Source organism: Podarcis erhardii (genome assembly GCF_964252035.2).
Source record: "Podarcis erhardii genome assembly, chromosome: 6".
Classification (NCBI taxonomy): Eukaryota; Metazoa; Chordata; class Lepidosauria; order Squamata; family Lacertidae; genus Podarcis; species Podarcis erhardii.
Window position 1 is genome coordinate 58,554,277 of NC_138510.1, and position 19,678 is coordinate 58,573,954.

General features: G+C 46.4%; 1 protein-coding gene and 1 long non-coding RNA gene across 6 annotated transcripts in view; one reads left to right on the top strand and one right to left on the bottom strand.

Moving 5' to 3' along the window:
- The window catches only part of SSBP3 (single stranded DNA binding protein 3), a 168,248-nt gene extending 160,515 nt beyond the window's left edge, over window positions 1-7,733 (bottom strand). For 3 of the 5 annotated variants that reach the window (XM_081866916.1, XM_081866914.1, XM_081866912.1), the window contains exons 1-4: window positions 7,524-7,728; window positions 6,581-6,653; window positions 6,282-6,343; window positions 3,519-3,603 (exon numbers count right to left, since the gene is read on the bottom strand). In XM_081866916.1, coding sequence (XP_081723042.1) covers window positions 3,519-3,603; window positions 6,282-6,343; window positions 6,581-6,653; window positions 7,524-7,579 — 276 coding nt within the window. In that variant the 5' untranslated portion in view covers window positions 7,580-7,728. Of the gene's footprint in view, window positions 1-3,518; window positions 3,604-6,281; window positions 6,344-6,580; window positions 6,654-7,523 lie in introns of all 5 variants that reach the window. The other 2 variants (XM_081866913.1, XM_081866915.1) reach the window with 2 other exon arrangements.
- A 287-nt stretch (window positions 7,734-8,020) lies between these two features.
- Window positions 8,021-10,198, top strand: LOC309344519. The gene is made up of 2 exons (XR_014157753.1): window positions 8,021-8,161; window positions 9,994-10,198. It is a non-coding gene; the product is annotated as an uncharacterized lncRNA (long non-coding RNA).
- Window positions 10,199-19,678: the final 9,480 nt, after the last annotated feature.

Genomic DNA, 19,678 nt, shown 5'->3' on the forward strand with positions numbered 1-19,678 from the left:
CTACAGAGGGCATTCCAACATCATTAGAAAACTATGTTAAGCCACATTTCATAGGGGACAACCTTAACTCAGAAGCAACTTCCCAACCAAAAAGGAGACATGAGAAGAAGTAAAGAAAGAGCCAGCAATCCAAAATGGCAAATCCAGCAACGGATTAGTCACTACGTGTCACGACGAAGATCCTAATTCTGAATGTATCCACCCGCATGCTTAAGTCCCCACTGGTGTCAGTGGAAGTTCTATTCCTTTAGAAGTGAGGCTCAAAACAATACAGACACACTTCAAGAATAATCAGAAACAGGCTTGACACTTGCAGTTCTAAATCTAAACAGTGTCTTGTGGCGAAGTTGCCACACACTAAGCAATTTGGCGAGGCCACCTCTAACTGGGATGCTGTGTGCTCTGCCTCAGTTTTCACGGTGACAGTCCTATTTGAGAGCTACCAATGAGGAGCAAGTAGGGGCAAACTCCTTTCCCATCCACCAAACTGCAAGGATATGGGGCTCCTCCCCATAGCACAACGTGGCCTCTTAAGTTTCTGCTACAAAAGCAAATTAAACTTCTGCTTCTGGGCACACTGTTACAATGGAAGCAAAACAGACCCAGGGTTAGGGGCAAAGTCGGGTTTTTGCCCCCAACTGAGCCATATTCCTTATGGCAGAAGAGTACTTCTTTCCACTCAGGTGAATGGCATTTATTTCTCACTACTCTTAAGAGGGCTTAACTTTGATTGAAGGAGGAGGAAATTACTTCCACTGGGATCTGAGTTGTTGGGACTGAGTTTCTACTCTCCAACTATGTCCCTAAATTGCAGTCTAGTTGCCCACGGATTGTACAAGAAAGCAGAGAGTTTGCACCCTCTTCCGCCCTCCCCAGAAGAACACTAGGGCCAGGCTTCAACCATTGGTCTGAGAAGAAGCAGGCGCAGGGAGTTTGCTTCCCAGCCCTCTTCTGCCAGAAATGCTCTGCTGCCTAGGACTGTTCATAGAATCATAGACTTGGAAGGGACCACGAGGGTCATCCAGTCCAACCCCTGCAGTGCAGGAGTCTTTTGCCAAATGCGGGGCTTGAACCCACAACCCTGAGATTAAGAGTTTCATGCTCTACCAACTGAGCTATCCCAGAGTATTTGAGGAGAAACCATCTGGCTTCTGCTACCAGCCAGAGGGCTAAGAGTGAGAGCATCAAGGGAAGATCAGCCTGGCCACAACTAGGTAGATGCATCCACCTGCTCACAGCTCACAACTATCCTCTGGAATGGTCCAGCTGATCTTCCTCATCTATCTTTTTTCTTCTCCACTCTCCTTCCCTTATGTATCCTGTCTCTTTAGTTTGTAAGAGCCTGTTCCTCATTATTTTTAATTTTTATTGGTGCAAACTGTTTGGGGAGAGAACATTTGTCGAAAACAAACCAGGCCAATAAATAAATAAAAATGTCAGATTATTTTCTTCCCCTTTAAGTACAACTGCTTTTCTATGGGAAGGCTACAAATCAGGGCACAGAGCTGCAATGAAACAAGCCAGAGACTAGGGCTAAAGTTTTTTGTGGCCCTCTCCCTTGCTTTTTTCTTTCAAGACAGACAGTTTCCTGCTAATTCATGCTGTCACAGCCTACTCTTCTTCACGCAAAAGCAAGTGCTTTCCATCAACAAGTCAGAAAAACATCTTCTAAAGATTGTTCATCATTAGGCAAAAGGATCTCTTTGGGGACTTGGTCAAATCGAATACACAAAACCAGATCAATGCCCGGCCATCTGCCAATTTTCTGGGAAACATAGTTCTATATTCCTGGTACGGCTGTATCAGGAGGAGATAAAATTAAAAATGTAGGTTGTGGATTTAATAGGAAACTCTCCTTTCAAAAGTTGATTCTGCAGAAGAAAAATGTCCATGATAAACACAGAGCAATGCACATTTTCGAAGTTTTCTTCTAGCCTAGGAAATCTGCCTCCAAGTAAGCTCTCAAACCTTTTACTAAAAGCTGCTTTAGATATCATCAAGAAGAGCTATTGTCCTGGAGGTTGTGATCCTCAGAACAGAAACGAGGGACCCAGTTCATATGTTACCAGAACAACTCTGAAACCATATTTCTTTTGTCATGTCTCACCCTGCTCCAGCAACATCCAGAGAGATAAGCAATGGACGAGTTATCCCCCTCTTCCCTGTGTTAGTGAACCCTTTTTCCCAGGGAGCTGGTCTGAGAAGGAACCATATAATTCAGGCAACGCTATAGCTGTTAACTGACAGGCAGAAGGCTATGGAGGGAGCAGCTCCCCTAATGATCTTAACTTACAAATCATGTGAGAAGCTGATTAAAACCAATGGGGTCTCTTTCCAAGTAAATACTTTTTAACCAGGCTGCTCACTTCCGACTCACTTTCCCCACAGACCACAGCTTCTCACCCTGCATATTATTTTGAGGCTCAGCTCAATGGAAACGTGGACAACATTCGGCAGCTTGCTTTTTCCCCACTGAAACTCATCTCCTTACAAATCCTTCAGTCTGTGAGTTGCAAAAGAAAAAGGACAAGACAAGATGCCTTTCCTTTTATGAACTATCAAAATCTACATCCTCCTGGGAATCCATGCTCTGCCATCACAGGTAGAAGCTGACAAGTCAAAGTTTATCCAGAACAGTTAGCTTGGGGCAATGTCCCCTCTAACAGGATAGGGTCACTAGAAACAGCTCCTAACGTAATCCTCCGTGGGGCTTGTAGCTCTATAGTTACTCTCACAACATTTCCCACCCCCCACCCCCTTCCACCGTAACAAAGCAAACTCCAGATGCTCGTATCGCAGACACCTGCTATTTATTTGGGGGTAATCAATATCACATCGGAAAACAAAAATGCAAGATTCTCCACCTCGATTCAAACCCTGCATACAGTACCTCACCCTTCCTCTTACAGTCAATTTTGTACCCGCAGCCCATACAAAAATTCAAAATTAAAGAAATCATGAAGTCTGCATTGCAGTCTTAAGGGGAAAACCTTTGCATTGATATTTTGAACCGAGTCCATTGGTTCTCAAAGGCTACAGTTCTAGGCCCACTTACCTGGGAGTAAGTGGGGCTTACTTCCAGGTAAACACGCACATGACTGCCCTGCACAGCAACCTTACAACAGATTCATAAATACAAACAGGCCCCGATGAGCTTTCAGAGACATTCTTCTCCTGGAGAAAGAGCATTCCACATTCAAATACAGCCACTCACTTATGTCAGAAAGTTTGCAAATGAGATTTCAACATGATAAATATCGCCACTGCATCTCTCCTTCACCCTGCTTATCCTGCGTGCCACTAGGAAGATGCATGGCGATGTAACTAGATCAATATGCACCACCTTAAAGTACTCAAGATAAGTATCTGAACTAGATTCACATAGCTGTGACTTTATAAAATATTATTCAACCAAGTCAGAATGGCAGCAGTGGCAACACCCTTTTCTCCCCATTTGCTCCGGTGTGCCGTATTCCCATGAGTTTCTAGTCAAAAGGATTAAAAATTAAGTTACTCACATAATCATGAAAGGCTTTTGCTTCACTCGAGTGTTCGCAAGTATCTCGCCTTTCCGGAGCTGCACAGTAAAGGTCCCAAAATACGCTGTAGGGCAAAGGAAAGAGAGAGAAAGAGAGGAGACAATGACTATGAACCTGCACAATATACAACACCCCATACAGTGTTTGGTATGAAGTCTGGCCATGCCAACAGTTCTTTAGCCGAGAGGTTTATCACCTTTGTTCCACTTGAGACTTCCACCTCCAACAACATCCAACTAGAGACAGGCAAGATGTGCATTTGGGGATGCAAATGTTATTAATGTGTAGATTCCCACGAAAGTGTCCAAAGACAAGCTGAACTTGGGGAAGGGCCGTGGCTCCTCGGCAGAGCGTCTGCTTTGCTCGAGGAATGTTCTGGGTTCAGTTCCTGACACCTCTAATTAGGACTGGGAATGCCCCCCTCCAAAAACTTGGAGAATCACAGTTAGTGACTCTGGAACACTGGAAGAGATGGGCCAATGGTCTGACTCACTATAAGACAACTACCTGTGTTCCTAACTTTGGGGCATTCAAGCTCCCTATATTTAGACTCGCTCTTTTGTTTCAAGAGATTTCTTTCCGCAACCATTCGCTTTTGCTCATCTTGCCAGGGCTAGCCCATCCTGCTGTTTCCCCTCTATGCTCAGGCTGAACTTTTACTTTTGGACCTCTTACACACTTACTGCACATTCAACAGCACTTTTAATCGTCCTCTCGCTAGAACCGAATGCGTCCAATTCCGGCTGTTGTGTTGGTCCATTAAACCCGAACACATCTCTCTCTACATATGAAGCCATATTCCAAACCAGAGTGCAATCCATTAGAGCTGTTTCAGTTTGACATTAAATGCCATACTGTCAATACAACATTGATTTCATCTTCTGTCTTGGATGTTGCACATATATAAGCACCGCCATAATGGAAGCCCCTTAGATAATAAAACTCACTGTCCTCCCCATGTTAGCTGCAGTCACTTATACAATTGCTGACTAATCTAGTGCTGTGTAGTGTAGTGGACAGAGTGTCATGAGGAGACCCAGGTTTAAAATCTCCACTACCATCATAAAGCTCACTGGGTGACCTTGGGCCACTCACTGGCTCTCAGCCTAACCTTGCCTCACTGGGTCCTTGTGAGAAACACCTGGGGGAAATGGGACAAGCACATACACTACCTTGAGCTCTTTAGAGGAAGAGTGGAATAGAATAAAAAAATAAACACCCCTTTTTCTTTCTCTCCCCTCTCCCCCATAACCTCACAATGCATATTGACAACAATGTGTCACATCGAATGTAACTAACATGTAGAAAGGACTCTATGAACTGAAAACAGATGTTATGTTGTTGTCCATAAAAATATTTTAATAAAAACCTTTTAAAAAATGAACAATTTCAGTCTCCCCAGGCATTCAGGTAAATAATGTGGGGTGTCAGAAAATATCCAAAGCACTCCTGCACGGTGGTTGTTTTTCAAGTATCAAAGACTCCAGGTGCTAACATATTTTTCTTCTCAACTTTTTCTGACCAGTACTGACTGCATAGCCTGACACTATGCACAAACCCCAAGCACTGTAACAGACTGGGAAACAATCCAAACAGCATTAACCTGGGCCAGCTGACGGAGAATGTTCTGACAAAAAAAAAAATGCTTCTGCTAACTACACACTAGAAAGAGAAATAAAAAACCTTTTAGCTCTCCTGCTCTACAAGTTCAGAAGCAAGCAGCCTTCAACTCCATGCGCTACCTCAACCTCTTCTACTCAGATAAACTACAAACCAACCCACAAGCCTAATCCAAAAACTGCACCGCTTACCTAAGCAACATGTGTCCCTCAGCTCTCCATCTTTGGGTGTCAAGCCTGTCTCACATACGGTCATGTTGAAAGCGTCCTGTTCTGCATTACTAGCAAATTGCCCAGACACATAGTAACTTCATCACATGCAAATGGTATCAATGGGGTTTACTGTCAAGAATTGCCCTTCGGAACCGGGTTATAAGAAATGTTTCTATCACCCAGCATCAAACTACCAATTGCACAACTGCTCCAGTCAAGTTGAAGCTGCCCACTGGACTATCTGACATAAATTCACAAGGGAGAGACAACCTCATAGCAAGTAGCATTGATCAGTAACTCTGTGCAGAACATAGGGGAAAGTGCCAGTGTTTCTTTGAAACTTTTAAAGTAAAACTAGAAATCTATCTGCAAGACTAATAAAGCTCTTCCCAAGGAAATGTTTCAGGAGAAGGCAAATACATTTATAAAAAAATTCAGTGCCTGATCTATCCTGTCACACATTTACACCTTAGCATCATAACAAGGGTGGGGGAAGAAACAGAGCAATAGGTGTAACTTGCAGAAGTACTCCATATATTTTCTTACAAACAGCAACACATAACTGTCCTATGACTGCACTCTGAATCACCATATGTAAGGAAGTAAAGGCTAGAGCTAGACCCCCCCCCTTATGCCTTGATTAATGATAAAGGAAAGCTCAAGCAACATCTATTTTGTATGACTTGGAAACAGTTACAACTGATCAAGACTTTCTTCAGTACCTTTTTCTCCAACACTTGCTGACCTAAATCCCAACTAGGATGAAGAGAGGAGCTCACAGTTCAACTATGTCTATTTCTCAACGCAGGAACACACTCCAAAACTTTTGCCTGGGACATTCTTTCCCACTTACAGTCAGTTAAGCATAGGAGTTTCTATTTTGGGGAAGAGAAAGCAGCAGCCCACTTACCACCACCACGAATGTAAAAACCCAGGAGGTTCTCCTAGTGTGATGTTTTTTTCCCATCGGATCTGTAAACAGCAAAGGGTGCAAAGAGGTTAGATACTGGGAGAAAAAGATGCTTCCTCTGCCCCCAGCCCCCACTTCACCTCCCCTTTCCCCAAACAGCCTCTGAGGCCCAACTAGCAATAAATGGCAAAAGGTGATAAAAAATTCAAAATGGAGGCTACAGTGCCTGCTTCTGAAAACAAAGGCCATCTAAAACAAGGGGTGAGGGAAGAGGGTCAAAAGTAAACAGAGCCACTCACCTCTGATAAAAAGGTCTGTGCTGATTTCTGTGCTCCTACATGCAGCAAGTATTCATACACATACAAAGCTAACCTGTAAAAGGACGGAAGAAAAGAAAAAGTGGTAGAGAAGGAGCAAGCGGCCACTGTGCCCAACAAGACTTTATAGGATTGTCCCACTTCCACGCTGAGCTGCCTCTCACTTCAGTGGGGATGAACCCAGGTTTAAAGCAGGGCAGTGAAGAAATATCACTTCCTTCCTGCCTCCAGAGCAGAGAGCAAGGAGCGCTCTCCTTCCCGCCCCGCGCAGCCCCCATCCCACCTCAGAGATAAGTTGATACTAGCTCAGGGCAGGAAACAAAATGCAACTTCTGCAGGCACATGCCCCATTTGCAAGGCAGCCAGCAGCATCCCCCAGCCATCCATTAAAGCTTCCAGGAACCCAAAGCGAGGTGTGGGGAGGGGGGTTTGAGGTCCTTCTCCACTAGTGCCTGGACAGATTTGGGGGAAGGCCAGCTGGGTCTAAGAGGGGTCCCCCACCCCAAAATTCTCTTCTACCCAACCCCCCGATTTGCCCAAACTTGCAAACTCTAGAAGCGAAGTGGGAGGGCCAAGGGGAAGCCTACCCATCGCTCATCCCCTGGACAAAGCCCTTCACCCCTTCCACTTGCACAGACGGACAGACACTTCAGACAAAAGGACGCGGTGCATGCGTTCCTCCATCGTGCTTTCCGATCCGCCACCCTCCGCTCTCCCTTCCACCACGAAGCGGCGGGACCGCGGTAGGGAGAGATCCTTTCCCCGCCACGACCACCCCGCTTCCACCCCTGGATCGCAGCCTCCATGCCCGTCCCCTCCAGATGCCCGAGCTCCCCGAAGACAATGAAGGGACGGTGAGAACGCCTGTCGGAGGAAACCATGCGCGGCTGCTCCCGGGAGTCCCCTCCGGTGCCTGGGCGCTTACTTTTCCCGAGCCTGCCCATCCGAGGGCACCGCCGAGCCTTTGCCTTTGGCGAACATGGTCCGCAGCAAGAAAGAGGCGAAACCGAAGCCGCCGCCGCCGCCGCCGCCTGGATCTCTCCGCTGCCGTTCGGTCTCCCAAGCCTCGCGCCTTCTCTCAGCTGTGGCTCGCCCAGGCTCCGCCGCTGGCGCCGCGCCGATCGCCCCGGTTTCAGCTGTCAAAGCCCCAGCCCCGGCCTCGACCCCATCGCCCTGCCCCTCTCCGCGGCTCCGGCTCCTTCCTCAGCTGCTCCTGCTGCTGTTGCTGCTGCTGCCGCCACCGCGGCTGCCCCCGGCTCAACCGAACGTGGCTACACTAGGGATGGAACGCGGCGGGCGTCAACGTTCCACAATGGATACATTCCCCGGCCAATCGGCGGCCTGCGGGGGGAAGGGTTGCTCCGCCCCCGAACGGCGAGTTTAAGGTGGCACCGGGGAAGATGCTGCCGGGCAGGACGAGGCGGAGAGAACCGCGCGCCGGCTGCTTCCTAAAGGGTCCCCTTGGCTGGGAGGAGGGCCTCCGCGGCTCCGCCTCCTCCTCCTCCTCCTGCCGCTGCCGAGGGGCTGAGCTGCCTTCCTTACCCGGCTCCCTCCTCGACCCAGGTACCCTCCCCTAATCCCAGCCTCCCCACCAGACGCCCTCCCGCTGTCTCGCTCGCACCATTCACCTTTCCCACATGCGCCGCCCTGCTCTTACTCCTCGCCCCAGCCTCCCCGCGTGCGGCTTGCACCCGCTACAGCACGATCCCGCGCCGCACCAGCCAGCAGCCCCCTCGGCGCCCCATTTTGCGCCCGTGGCTGCACCTGCCTCGCTCGATCCCTATCCTAGCCCTCCTCCTGCCCTTTGCTTCTCCCTCCATCCTCTTTGCTCTCGGCCGCCCCAGTTTCTCCGCCTTCCTCTGCCTCCCGACCTCCCGCCTCCATTACCTTTCATATTGCGGCCGCTAGAGCTGCCCAGGCTGAAGCTGCGATCCTCAAGCCCCTTCAGCTCCCGAGTACGTGTGTGTGTGTGTGTGTGTGTGTGTGTGTGTGTGTGTGTTCCTCGGTTGGGACTGGATCGCAGCACAGAAGTGCGCAAAGTGAGAGGCTCATCTCCCCCTCCATCTCAAGGCGTGCTACTTACTCAGAAGTAACTCCCACCTTGCTCAGTGGGGCTTACTCCCAAGGAAGCGCGAATCTGTGGTTTGCAGTGGGATCTCGGCTTCGCCAGTGGAATCTTAAAAACGGGGCCTCCTGATGGCATGGTCCATTCATTCATTCACCTTTTGTACCCCGCTTCTAAACACCTTTATTAGCAAGTAAGCCGTACGGAGCTCAACGGGACTTAACTCCCAGTCCTAGTAAAAAGGAACAGGAGCGGCGTGGTTGGACCACCTTTGCATACTCCTCCGGTTCCCCATCTCTTCCACCCACCATCCCGCCCAGCTCCTTTGGTCCGCTCCAAGCTATTTTTGTTTCTCCTTGCAGAGAAGGGGGTGTCGTGTCTTGCCCACCTTTGCAGAAACCAAACTAAAACCGCTTTTTAAAAAATGTTATCTTACACCAGGATGGCCCTTGCATAAGGACCTATTCAAAATGCCTCAAAACGGAGGGAGCGAGACCTCCCCAGATTAATTTTTTTAAGGCGGGGGGAGACACAGAGAATTGGGTGGAGGTTTGAGGAAGTTTTGGAGAGGGGGCACCGTTTAGGAGATCTTTAAAACACGGGTTTTTAAATGATACCCGTACCCCCGAAGAAAAACCTCAGAGATGCCTGGGGGCTATGTATGATCCAGGAAAAGGCGCCTTGTATCCTTCAAACAATAACTCCCCGCCATCTCCCCATCCCTGTTAACAGCTAAAGACCCACATTTGTGGTCCGTTTCTCTCCTGAAGCCTAAAGTTAGAACCTCCTGAGAAACTGGGAGGGAGAGCTTTTTCCAGCTTCCCCCCACCCCGCAAATGTCGGTGCCTTTCGCTTTAAATATGATATAACCCGTTTGCTACTGTCCCTTTAAAAAAGACGAGCTGAAAAAGCTGTGTAAGCGCTGATTGGCTGCCTGTTTGGATACATCCTTAGGGGGGACTAGAAACTGTTCGCCAGGGTTGATTTTTTTTTTTTAAACTGTGCTGTTCCAATAAACAAGTAACGCCCCTCCCCCTTACATGCCTATCACCAAACAATTAAAGGGTAGGTCAGTGTCCTGGGGAAAAAAACAGTGGAAGAAGGAAAACTCAAACCCAGAGTTAATATAAACTACAAGCGCGCACACGCCCATTAAAGTTCGGTGATATTGTTCAAAGGTGTATATTTGTTTAAAAGGGGGCAGAGTCGTCTTAACGTGAGCAGAGCCCCTGAGTGATCTGTATTATGGATCTTTAGAAAGCGAATTTATGTGCGTTTTCGGAGTAATGTTCCTTTCTCCTCTCTCTCTTCCCCCCCACCCCGCCCCCAGGAAACGATACAGCCCGGAGCTTTGTACTCGCCTTGATTTAATCTGTGCTATGCGTGGTTACTGAGGCTTCCAGGGAAAGGTAACATTCAAGGCTGCAGAGCACTCTGTCTGCCGTGGAAACTTGCAAGTTTTAAGATTTTTTTTCCCCGGTAGGTGGCATGGAATTCACAGAAGGAAAAAGATACTCACCGCCACAGATCCCTTTGATCCCTTTAAAAAAGCGTTTACACACACACACCCAAACACACACACACACACACACATATATATATATATATATATATAAAACACATTACATTTAGGAGTTGTGTGAGCCATCAGTAATTGAATTAGTTTGGTACAGTTGTTGGGGTCAAAATTCCTTAAAACCATAAAGGCTAGCAGTTTCCTTGCTCAAAATAAATCCTTTGCTTTCCTGGTGTTTATTTCCAATGTTATTATTTTTATCATCATTAGCATATGGGGGTAGTTTAGGTGATCAACTTTTAGATGCATGATGTAGATGGACAAAATTCAAACACAAATCAGAGGAGGAGTTTCATTTTCTCTGATTTAAAGCAGTGCCTGCATTGTTAAAGTAACTTTCCTTGTAGGATCTCAAGTAAAGGTCAAAGGAATTGGATGTGTTTGACAGCTTGGAGAAAACACGATGAAGAGGCAATATGATAACCATAGTCAAATATTTGTAGGGTTCACACATAGATGACAGAGCAAATTTGTTTCCTGTTGCTCCAGAGGGTCAGGCTACAACCAATCAAGTTAGAATTACAAGAAAGGAGATTTCAAGTAAGCGTTAAGAAGGATTTCCTTTTGCCATGGGGTGCTGGACTAGATGGACCACTGGCCTTATTCAGGAGTGAACACAGAGATGGGCCACATCAGGGGTAGGGAACCTTGGCACTTTTCCCCAGGCCACTAACTGGTCCTGATTCACAACCTGGGGGCTTTCGCTGGAATGTGTCTTTGAATTCTGACAATGCCTCTTCCTTGTCTAGATGGAGGACAGAGCGGGCGTTTGAGTTTGTGTAGAACAGGCTTCCTCAAACTTGGCCCTCCAGATGCTTTGAGACTACAGTTCCCATCATCCCTGACCACTGGTCCTGCTAGCTAGGGATCATGGGAGTTGTAGGCCAAAAACATCTGGAGGGCCGAGGTTGAGGAAGCTGTACAGAGGTAAAATCCATACATCCGCCCTCTGGCTCCACCCGCCACTGTCACCTGGCCCTTGGAAGGTTGCGCAGAAGGAAATGTGGCCCCTGGCTGAGAAAAGGTCACTCCACCCTGGAGCTAGGCGATCTTTGAGTTCCTTTCTAATTCTGTGACTCTAGAATTCTACTTTGAACCTAAGAAATCAATGAGGGTGTTAACAATTACAGTCATACCTCAGGTTACAGACCCTTCAGGTTGCGTTTTTTTGGGTTACGGACTGCCGAAACCCAGAAGTACCGGAACGGGTTATGGCGGTTGCGCATGAGCAGAAGTGCTAAATCGCGCTTTGTGCATGCACAGAAGCACAACCCGCGCATGCACAGATGTGCCGCTGCGGGTTGTGAACGTGCATCCCGCACAGATCATGTTTGCAACCCAAGCGTCCACTGTATTGGAAATCACAGAGGGTGGGGGAGGACGGTGCATAGCTGTCAAGTGTCCCTTATTTGAAGGGACAGTCCCTTATTCCAGCACTATGTCCCACTGCTGTCCCTTATTGATGGATGTCCCTTAAATGTCCCTTAAATGATGTCCCTTAAATTTCAAAGGAAGCAGCTCCTCTCCCTCCCTCCCTGCCGGCTAGGGAGGAGGGAGGTTCCAACTGTGTTGCTTGGCTGTGTTGCTCACCCAATAAGAAGTCTGAGAACGACTGGGGGGTGGAGCTTGCATGCCTTGTGTGTGGCTAGTTAATGCAAGCTGAGGAGGTTTTTTAATGCTGGATGCCATTTTGTTGCACGTGCTGCTGCAAACTTTGCAGTGCAAAGCCAGGCTGGGGAGCCATCTTAAGTTGAGGCTGCATAGGCCTTGTGGTGCATGTGATTCAGATTCTAGTCAGTTGAACCTCTGGTTACAAAGTTGGTTGGACAGTGTTCTCGAAGCTACCAGCATGAGTTTGACCAGACTGCAGGAGGACAGGAAGACTGGAGGGCCTGGAACAGGTGAGGCTGCAGGTCCCTTATTTTGGCTGCTGGTCCCTTATTTTCAAGGCTGCTGGTCCCTTATTTTCAGATCTGTAAGTTGACAGCTATGGGACGGTGCTCCTTGTTGAAGAACTTCCTCCATAGGAAAGGCACAAGTACTCTGCAGTTTCCCTCACTTAGGGGTGGATGGGTGGGTGTTTTTAAAACATTTATCCCAGCAACTTGGCATGTGAAACCAGAGGGAGTGAGAAGGGTGTCTTGCAGTAAGCTGCATCGGCCGCTGTGGTTTGCTCCCAGCAGAGTTCTGTGCTCTGTGAAAATGTCTGAAAACAAGAGCTGCTTTTTACCACAAGGGGTTTGTACGGGATATCGCTTTTGGGGCCAAAGTGTGCAGGCAGCACTTTGCAGGCGGCAGAGCTAAATATAGTCAACCCTGCAAAAATTATGCTGCTGGAGCCTCCTTTCCACATCATTGTCAGCTGTGGATTCCAGGGTCTGTTTGTAGAGGAGCAAATGCTTGCAGAAGGATGTGGATCTAAGGAGTCACAGAATTCCACTGTCCATGTGCCCCTTTGCAGCATCTCAGGGTCAAAGTGGGTTTTTTGGAAGTACTCTTTCTGCTTTCTCCAAGTCAGAAATACTGAAGAGGGTCTGTTCCTAACAGATCTTTGACCCCTTCCTGAGCCGATACCATTTTGTGCACTGACCAGTTTCCTTCCCTGTCCTGGGAATGCCAATCGATACCATGAGCAAGCAAAATACGACAACAGCAGCACACAAGAGCAGCAGTTTCAGAGAAGGAAAACAAAGCTCACTCCAGCCTTCTTATCCTGAAGTGTGATCCTTGAAGAGGGTCGTTTTTCTTCCTTGGAAACCTGCATAAAGGGGAACATTTGCAACGCCTATGATTTGTGTTATGAAGCTCTGTTTCCGGCATCTCTCTTGCTAGCTAGTTTGCTTTCCTTCCAGGTATTTGGCAATACGTGGCCTCCTCTTCCTCTGCGCTCCACGTCCCTTATGGTCGGGTGCTGCAGTGAAATCAGAAAAAGAAGCCCTTATTGGTGACATCAGCCTCCACCAGAAGGATTAAAGAGATGTGCCAAATTCAGCCTTGTGAGCTCACTGCAAGGAGAACCAAGTGGATACACATGATGGGCTGGGAAGGAGCCAACCTTCCCTTTCAACATAAACAGCTTCCCAAAGTGGAAAGAGGAGGAAGACGACTGCCGAATGATAGGAATGCATGTTTGGGACTGGGATATTTACAGACCTAACCCCAGCTTTCTGCAGATTCTCTTAATTAAATGTGGCTAAATATGATGGACATTTTTCAAGCATATCTGAAACCCGATCTTGCCATGCCTTGTTCCATTTTAAATCCCCTTAATGCCATGCTGGCCTACTCCTCTTCCACTGGGAGGAAAAATACTGAGCAAACTTTCTGGGTACTTGCACAATATGGATGCGGTTTCGTACCTCAGCTGCCAAATCCTTGTGCAACGCTGGGCACATGGCTATATCATGCCACAGCTGTACATCTGTAAAATGGGGATGATCATAATAATAATAGTGAGGCATCTAATCATAAGCCTGCATTTTTATCAAAGCTTCTATATATTTCAATCAAGGCTTGTATTTAAAAATGAGCTTAAAAAAAGGATTTTCAAATGTTTCATGCCAGGCAAAAGACCAGCTGCCTAAAAGAACCTTGGCAAGATGTTTTTCCTCCTAAGACAAGAAGGGCCCCATTGATTTATAGTAGAAAAACAATTCTCAAAGTCATAAAAAGGGAGAATTACATATGCTGCCCCAAGGCTGAGAAAACACCATTAGGAATGGGGAAAGATAATACTAATGTGCCTCCCAGTAAAATGAGCCAGATCTTCTTTCTAAGGTTGAAAGGCCAGGAGCGATGGGGAGAAACATTTAGCTAGAAAGAAAGAGAGCATTTTTGGGGGAAGTCTTTTTCTAAAGCTGTTTCTTAAACTAAGAGAGTTAAAAAAAAGGTTAAAATGTGTTAAATGTTGGAAAGGCAACTGGCTTGGCAGAAGAAGCAGCTTCTTCCTATTTTATTTTGAGGCTGGAGAGGAGGGGGAAAGGGGGAGGTGCAAACTGAAGAGGCTTCTTTTAAAAGCTGTGTTTTATTGAGTTCCTTCCTTTTCACTTTGAGAAGCTTTATTCTTTTAAGAGGCTACCTATGATAAATGTATGAAATATATTAGCTTAAATATATTGGCTTAAATGTAATTATGCAAAGGATTTAAGGAATGCTAGATTCTTATTTCATATGGTTGTAAGAGTTGTATTTATCCTGAAATTAAGTCAGCCACCAGCCCCCCCCTGCCAGACAGAAGACGCCATCCGGGCAGTCTTGATATATGGTTGTCAGGCATTTGTTTAGAAACATTAAATGAAGGAAATCTTTCAATGTTGATGTGAAACTCAAGATCCTTGACATCTGTTGAACATAAAAAATGTAAGATTAAACATTTGTTTTAGAAGGCAATAGGGCAAGAAGGGCAAGAGGTGAGCTGGTAATTAAGATTCCATGTAAGATATATTATTACTTATTTGTCATTTATATATAGCTCTTTGTCTCCCTTATAAGGGCAAGGAAGTGGGTGTATCTTTTGTGGGTGTATCTTTTGTGATTGGCTCTAGCAAACAGCCAATAGGAATTTCAACCAGGCTGATTGGACAGAGGCAGCCACAGGAGGAGCAAAGGGGGCTGGATTAAGGGAATATAAGTGCTGGCCAGAATGGCAGGAGGCCAGGCCAGAGCTTGGTAACCACGTACCACTGAGCCTCTTATTTATTTGTCTGACAAATAAATTACTATTTTAATTTCTCTATTGCTGCGTTGAATATTTCATTCCAGCTAAGCGTTAACCACAAGCAGGGTGCTACAATAGGACTTCATATCTGATGGGACCTGTAATGGTAAACTTGTTAAAAATGAAAGGGGGAGCATTAAGGCATTGCTGCGTTATACAAACAAAATTGTACATTAATTCAAGATGCTTCTGTTGACACGCAAGCCCCCAAACCTTGTGGGCCTCAGATATCTGAAGGAGCACTTCCTCATGTGTAGACCTGCCCAGGTGTTCCATTCTGCAGGCAAGGTGCTGCTCGCCACTCTGTGAAACTTGTGAGGTGGCAGCGCAAGAGAAGGCCTTTTCTGTGCCATGCCCCCACCCCCTAGTGTGAAATGCCTTCCCTTGTCCTTGAGTCCATTTTGATGTCTCATCAACACACATTATATCTTACATCATGGGTTGTCAACATGGCACCCACAGAGACCTTCCCTGGTGACTGTGGGGTCCTCTCCCCATTTCTTAACAAAGAGAAAGCTCCCCTCCCTATCTAATTGCAGTACAGGGTTGTGTTTAAAACTGGGGAGAGTTAACACACACACACCACATAAGACCCCTGTATAGAAAGCTGCTTTCAAGTACAGTTACCACAGAGGAGAGAGAGTTTGGGAGGGATTACCCCCTCCCCAGCGATGACCACACCCTGCCTGCTGAAAACACCTTCATTGCAACTGGGCCTCGAAGAAGACTCCTCTTGGCTCCAGTGCGGCCAGGCCTAATGGCTGCAGGACAGAGATGACCTTCCTAAGAACTTAAGAGGAGCCTCCTGGATCAGGCCAAAGGCCCACCTAGTCCATCATCCCATTTTTCTCAATGGCTAATGTGGACCTCCAATTCCTAGAGCTAACAGGTAGGAGGTGGGGGTTAACTCTTGCCTCCCCAGCTGCACTCTCCAAGAATGAGGCTTGTGGGGCAAAGAGAAAACATTGCTTTCGAGGCTCAACACTGCTGGGAATGGGGGATGAATGTGTGAGAGGGAGGTCTTATCTGCTGGGAGCCTGAGGGCCCCATTCCTGCCCCTCTCTACCTGGCTTAGGGCGGGGCCTGACAGGCTTCATAAGAACTGCTGCTGCTACTGCCGCCCAGCAAGGGGTATTTTGGGGAAAGTTTTGTTGGGAGTTTTGCTGTTATTGATATTATTTTTTGTATCTTTATGTGGAAATTGTTGTTTGGTTATGTAGTTTTGATGTGTTTTATTTATTTTTACGACTGCTTTGCTATTTTTGTAACTATGTAGATCTTTTCATATTGTAAGCCGCCTTGAGCATTGTTTTAACTGTGGAAAGGTGACATACAATTAAAATGATGATGATGAGTGCAGTGTGGTGCATGCATGATGTTCCCAGCTGTTTCTCCAGTTTGCAAATTTGCTCCCCCCCCCCAGGTTTCCAACCTCTGTATTGCCTGGTTTAATTGTATTATGCTGAATGTAAGCCACGGGGGGGGGGGGGGCGGGCGCTGCCTGGTGAAGAGTTGGATATAAATGCCTACAGATAAATAAACTGAGCAGCAGCAGCAGCTACCTTGGTAGAGCATGAGACTCTTAATCTCAGGGTTGCGGGTTCAAGCCCCACATTGGGCAAAATATTCTTGTTTGGCAGGGGGTTGGAATAGAAGACATTCGTGGTTCCTCCCAACTCTTACAATTTTATGATTCTATGAAGTAAGCCTGACTGAACTGTAGAAAAGCAAAAATAACTATGGCGCTATATTGTGAAATGCAATATTTCAAAGGTGAAATCACTTCTGTGGCTTTTTAAAGACTAATTTTGAAAATTTCTGAGCCATATTTTCCATCTAGGAGGGCTCCTGCACCTTTAAGGTGTGCAGAAGAGGGAATTTCCATGTGTTATGCAAGCTACAGCTGCCAAAATCCCTCCTGGTCACCCTAGTGACCTTTGCATGTTAGCGTGGATGATCAGGGGGTTTATGAGTTCTCCCATTTTTAAAAACTGTGTGCATGCAAATCTGCCATTGCAAGAAAATCAACCAGATTCTTTATCAAAGCAAGCAATGACTCATCAGCCCAGTATAATTGTTGGAAGTTTCCCAGAAGCATGTTGCAGATGGTGATCAAGAAGTATGTAGATGGGGGTACTTGGATTCTTTTAAAAGTCTGACTAATACCCACACTAATAGTTTCTAAACTAAAGCAGCAGCCATGGGATAAAAGGATTGGTTTGCTTGAGGCAAAGGGGGAGTTAAGCAGAATAAAAATGGAAACAGTTCATACTAGAAAGGAGTAACCAGTGGGGAACAGCCAGATTCAGTCCTGTTTATATGTGCAGCAGAATGAGGTGGTAGGTGGGTGATTTTATTTTTCAGTAGTCAAAAGCTTCCTGCAAATAGACAGAAATCAGGCAAAGGCCAGCAACAGACATTTTCTCCCTGCTGACTGTGTTTGACAAGGCCAAAGGTAAATTATCATCACCCAGTGGCATAGCCCAAAGGGGCAGTTGCCCCAGGTGCAAAATTGTTAGGGGTGCAAAATTTCAACACCCAGTGCTGCCTGAATACAACTGCGCACTTCCATCACCGGGCTCCATTGAAAACAACTTCTCCATGCGAACCAGGAAGTGACCTCTCCAAACAACAACTTATCTCTGTGGCTGCAATCTTTTGGGTAATGCAGATGCCTTTATGCAGTTGAATGCACATGCATACTTCGTTTCCCTACCTCTCACCCCCCCCCCTCCATGCGGCCCTGGGCTCTGGCAACCCATTCTATGCCACTGTCACACCACACCACACCCACCCCCACCCCACCAACACCATATGCTAATGGCTGGATCTTCGACTACTCAGTTGATATTTCAACATCTCTCCCTGCTTCAAAAATGGGGACAAAATAGAATTTCTCAGCTATCTCCAAAGCATGATTGCCAAAGTAGCCTGGACAAGAAATAAGTTCTGCACAGGTAACATCTCTTGGAACTGGGGTGGGACGTGGGCACTTAAAGCACCACCTGCTCCTACACAGACTTGCCCAAACGATTTATTATCGTTTGGTTGCCAGGTGAAAAACTGTTCTGTTTGCCTGGGTGTTTTACACTGATGCTTCCATTTATTGGTTTCTTTTTCATTTGTTATTATCTGTTGAGGTGTTTTTTTCCTGCTGTAGAAATTGGCCATTGTTGTTTCATGATATTTAGTGTGTTATTGATGATGATTTTAAATAACCTCTTTTGCTGTTTTAGGAGTCAAGGCTAAAGATGTTTTAATAAATATCAATATTGTGTTGTTTGGATAAGTGATGACAGTGGCGACGAAAGCCCCGCACAAGAGGTTTAGCTCTGTTTGAAAGGCAACTCCAGGCATCCCAGTTCTGTTCATCAGCTTGTTATGTTTCCAACCAGTTATCCAGAGGGCAAACTTTGTGAAACCTGTATTGTACTTCCTTTCCCTTTCCTTGTCTTTGCCATTCTGACATTCATTTCTATGGAAACGGGAGCATAAGTAGGAACTGAGAGGCAGCTCCTGAAACTAGCAAGAACTCCTGATCACAGCCATTGGCTTTTGGATACAGTTTCCATGAGAACAGATGTTTGGTCAGCATTAGTAGTGGGGGGAGTCTCAAAACAGATCTCTCTCTGTGTTAATATGTTCGTGTACATGCATGGGAGAGACTGCCTGTCTGAAATCCTGAAAAGCTGTTGCCAGTCAGTGTAGACAATACTAGTTTGACTTTGTTTAAGGCAGCGTCCTATGATCCTATCTACAAAAAAAATTAGAGGATCAGGATTCATTTCTTTTAAAAAAAAAGTCACCTGAATATTGCATAACTGCTTTAATACTACATGGCTATAGTAATTAAATGGCTTTGAAACACCACTACATCTTTTATAAATAGTTACTTTTTAAATCCTCCCCACTGCTGCATGAATGTGAACAATCCACCGCACAGCAAAGTTTTACAAAGAACCTCTATTTCCAGTTGGTTTAAGTTATTCAGCAAAGTCCTTTATGTATTGCTATAAACTGAGGGGAGGGGAGGCTCACCTAAACCCAATAAATTAATGTATGGGGTGTTAGGGGAGGGGTAGTGCTTCTGGTGGGGCACATGCAATGCTCCTTCTATGATAGTTTGTTCGCCTTTGGCCCTGCACTCGTCTCTCACCTGTGGCTCCTAGAAGCTGTCAGCATGTGCCAGTGGCCACACCCTGGGAAACAGGTTTGACTGGCCAGCTAAACCAGGTCAGGGTAGCCAATGGGTCTCAACTCCCCAGTGAGTTAGGGCTTTCCCCTAGGGTTGCCATATTTTGAAGAGCAAAAAAGGATGCTATCATTTTAAACACCCCTGTTATGTTGTTTAGTCGTGTCCGACTCTTCATGACCCCATGGATCAGAGCACGCCAGGCACTCATGTCTTCCACTGCCTCCCGCAGTTTGGTCAAACTCATTAGTAGCCTCGAGAACACTGTCCAACCATCTCGTCCTCTGTCGTCCCCTACTATATGTAGGCTATAGAAGCTGTGATATATTGCTGAGGGGGGCAGGAGAAGAGAAGAGGAAAGCAAGTATACAACCACCAGTTATGGCTCTGACTCATCCAGAAATTATAGCCAGAGACATTTTGGCAAATTAAAAAAAAATCCACCCAGACAGAAATTTAACCCCTGAAAAAGAGGATGTGTCCTGCAAAAAGAGGACACATGGCAACCCTACCTTCCCCTGCAAGCAATG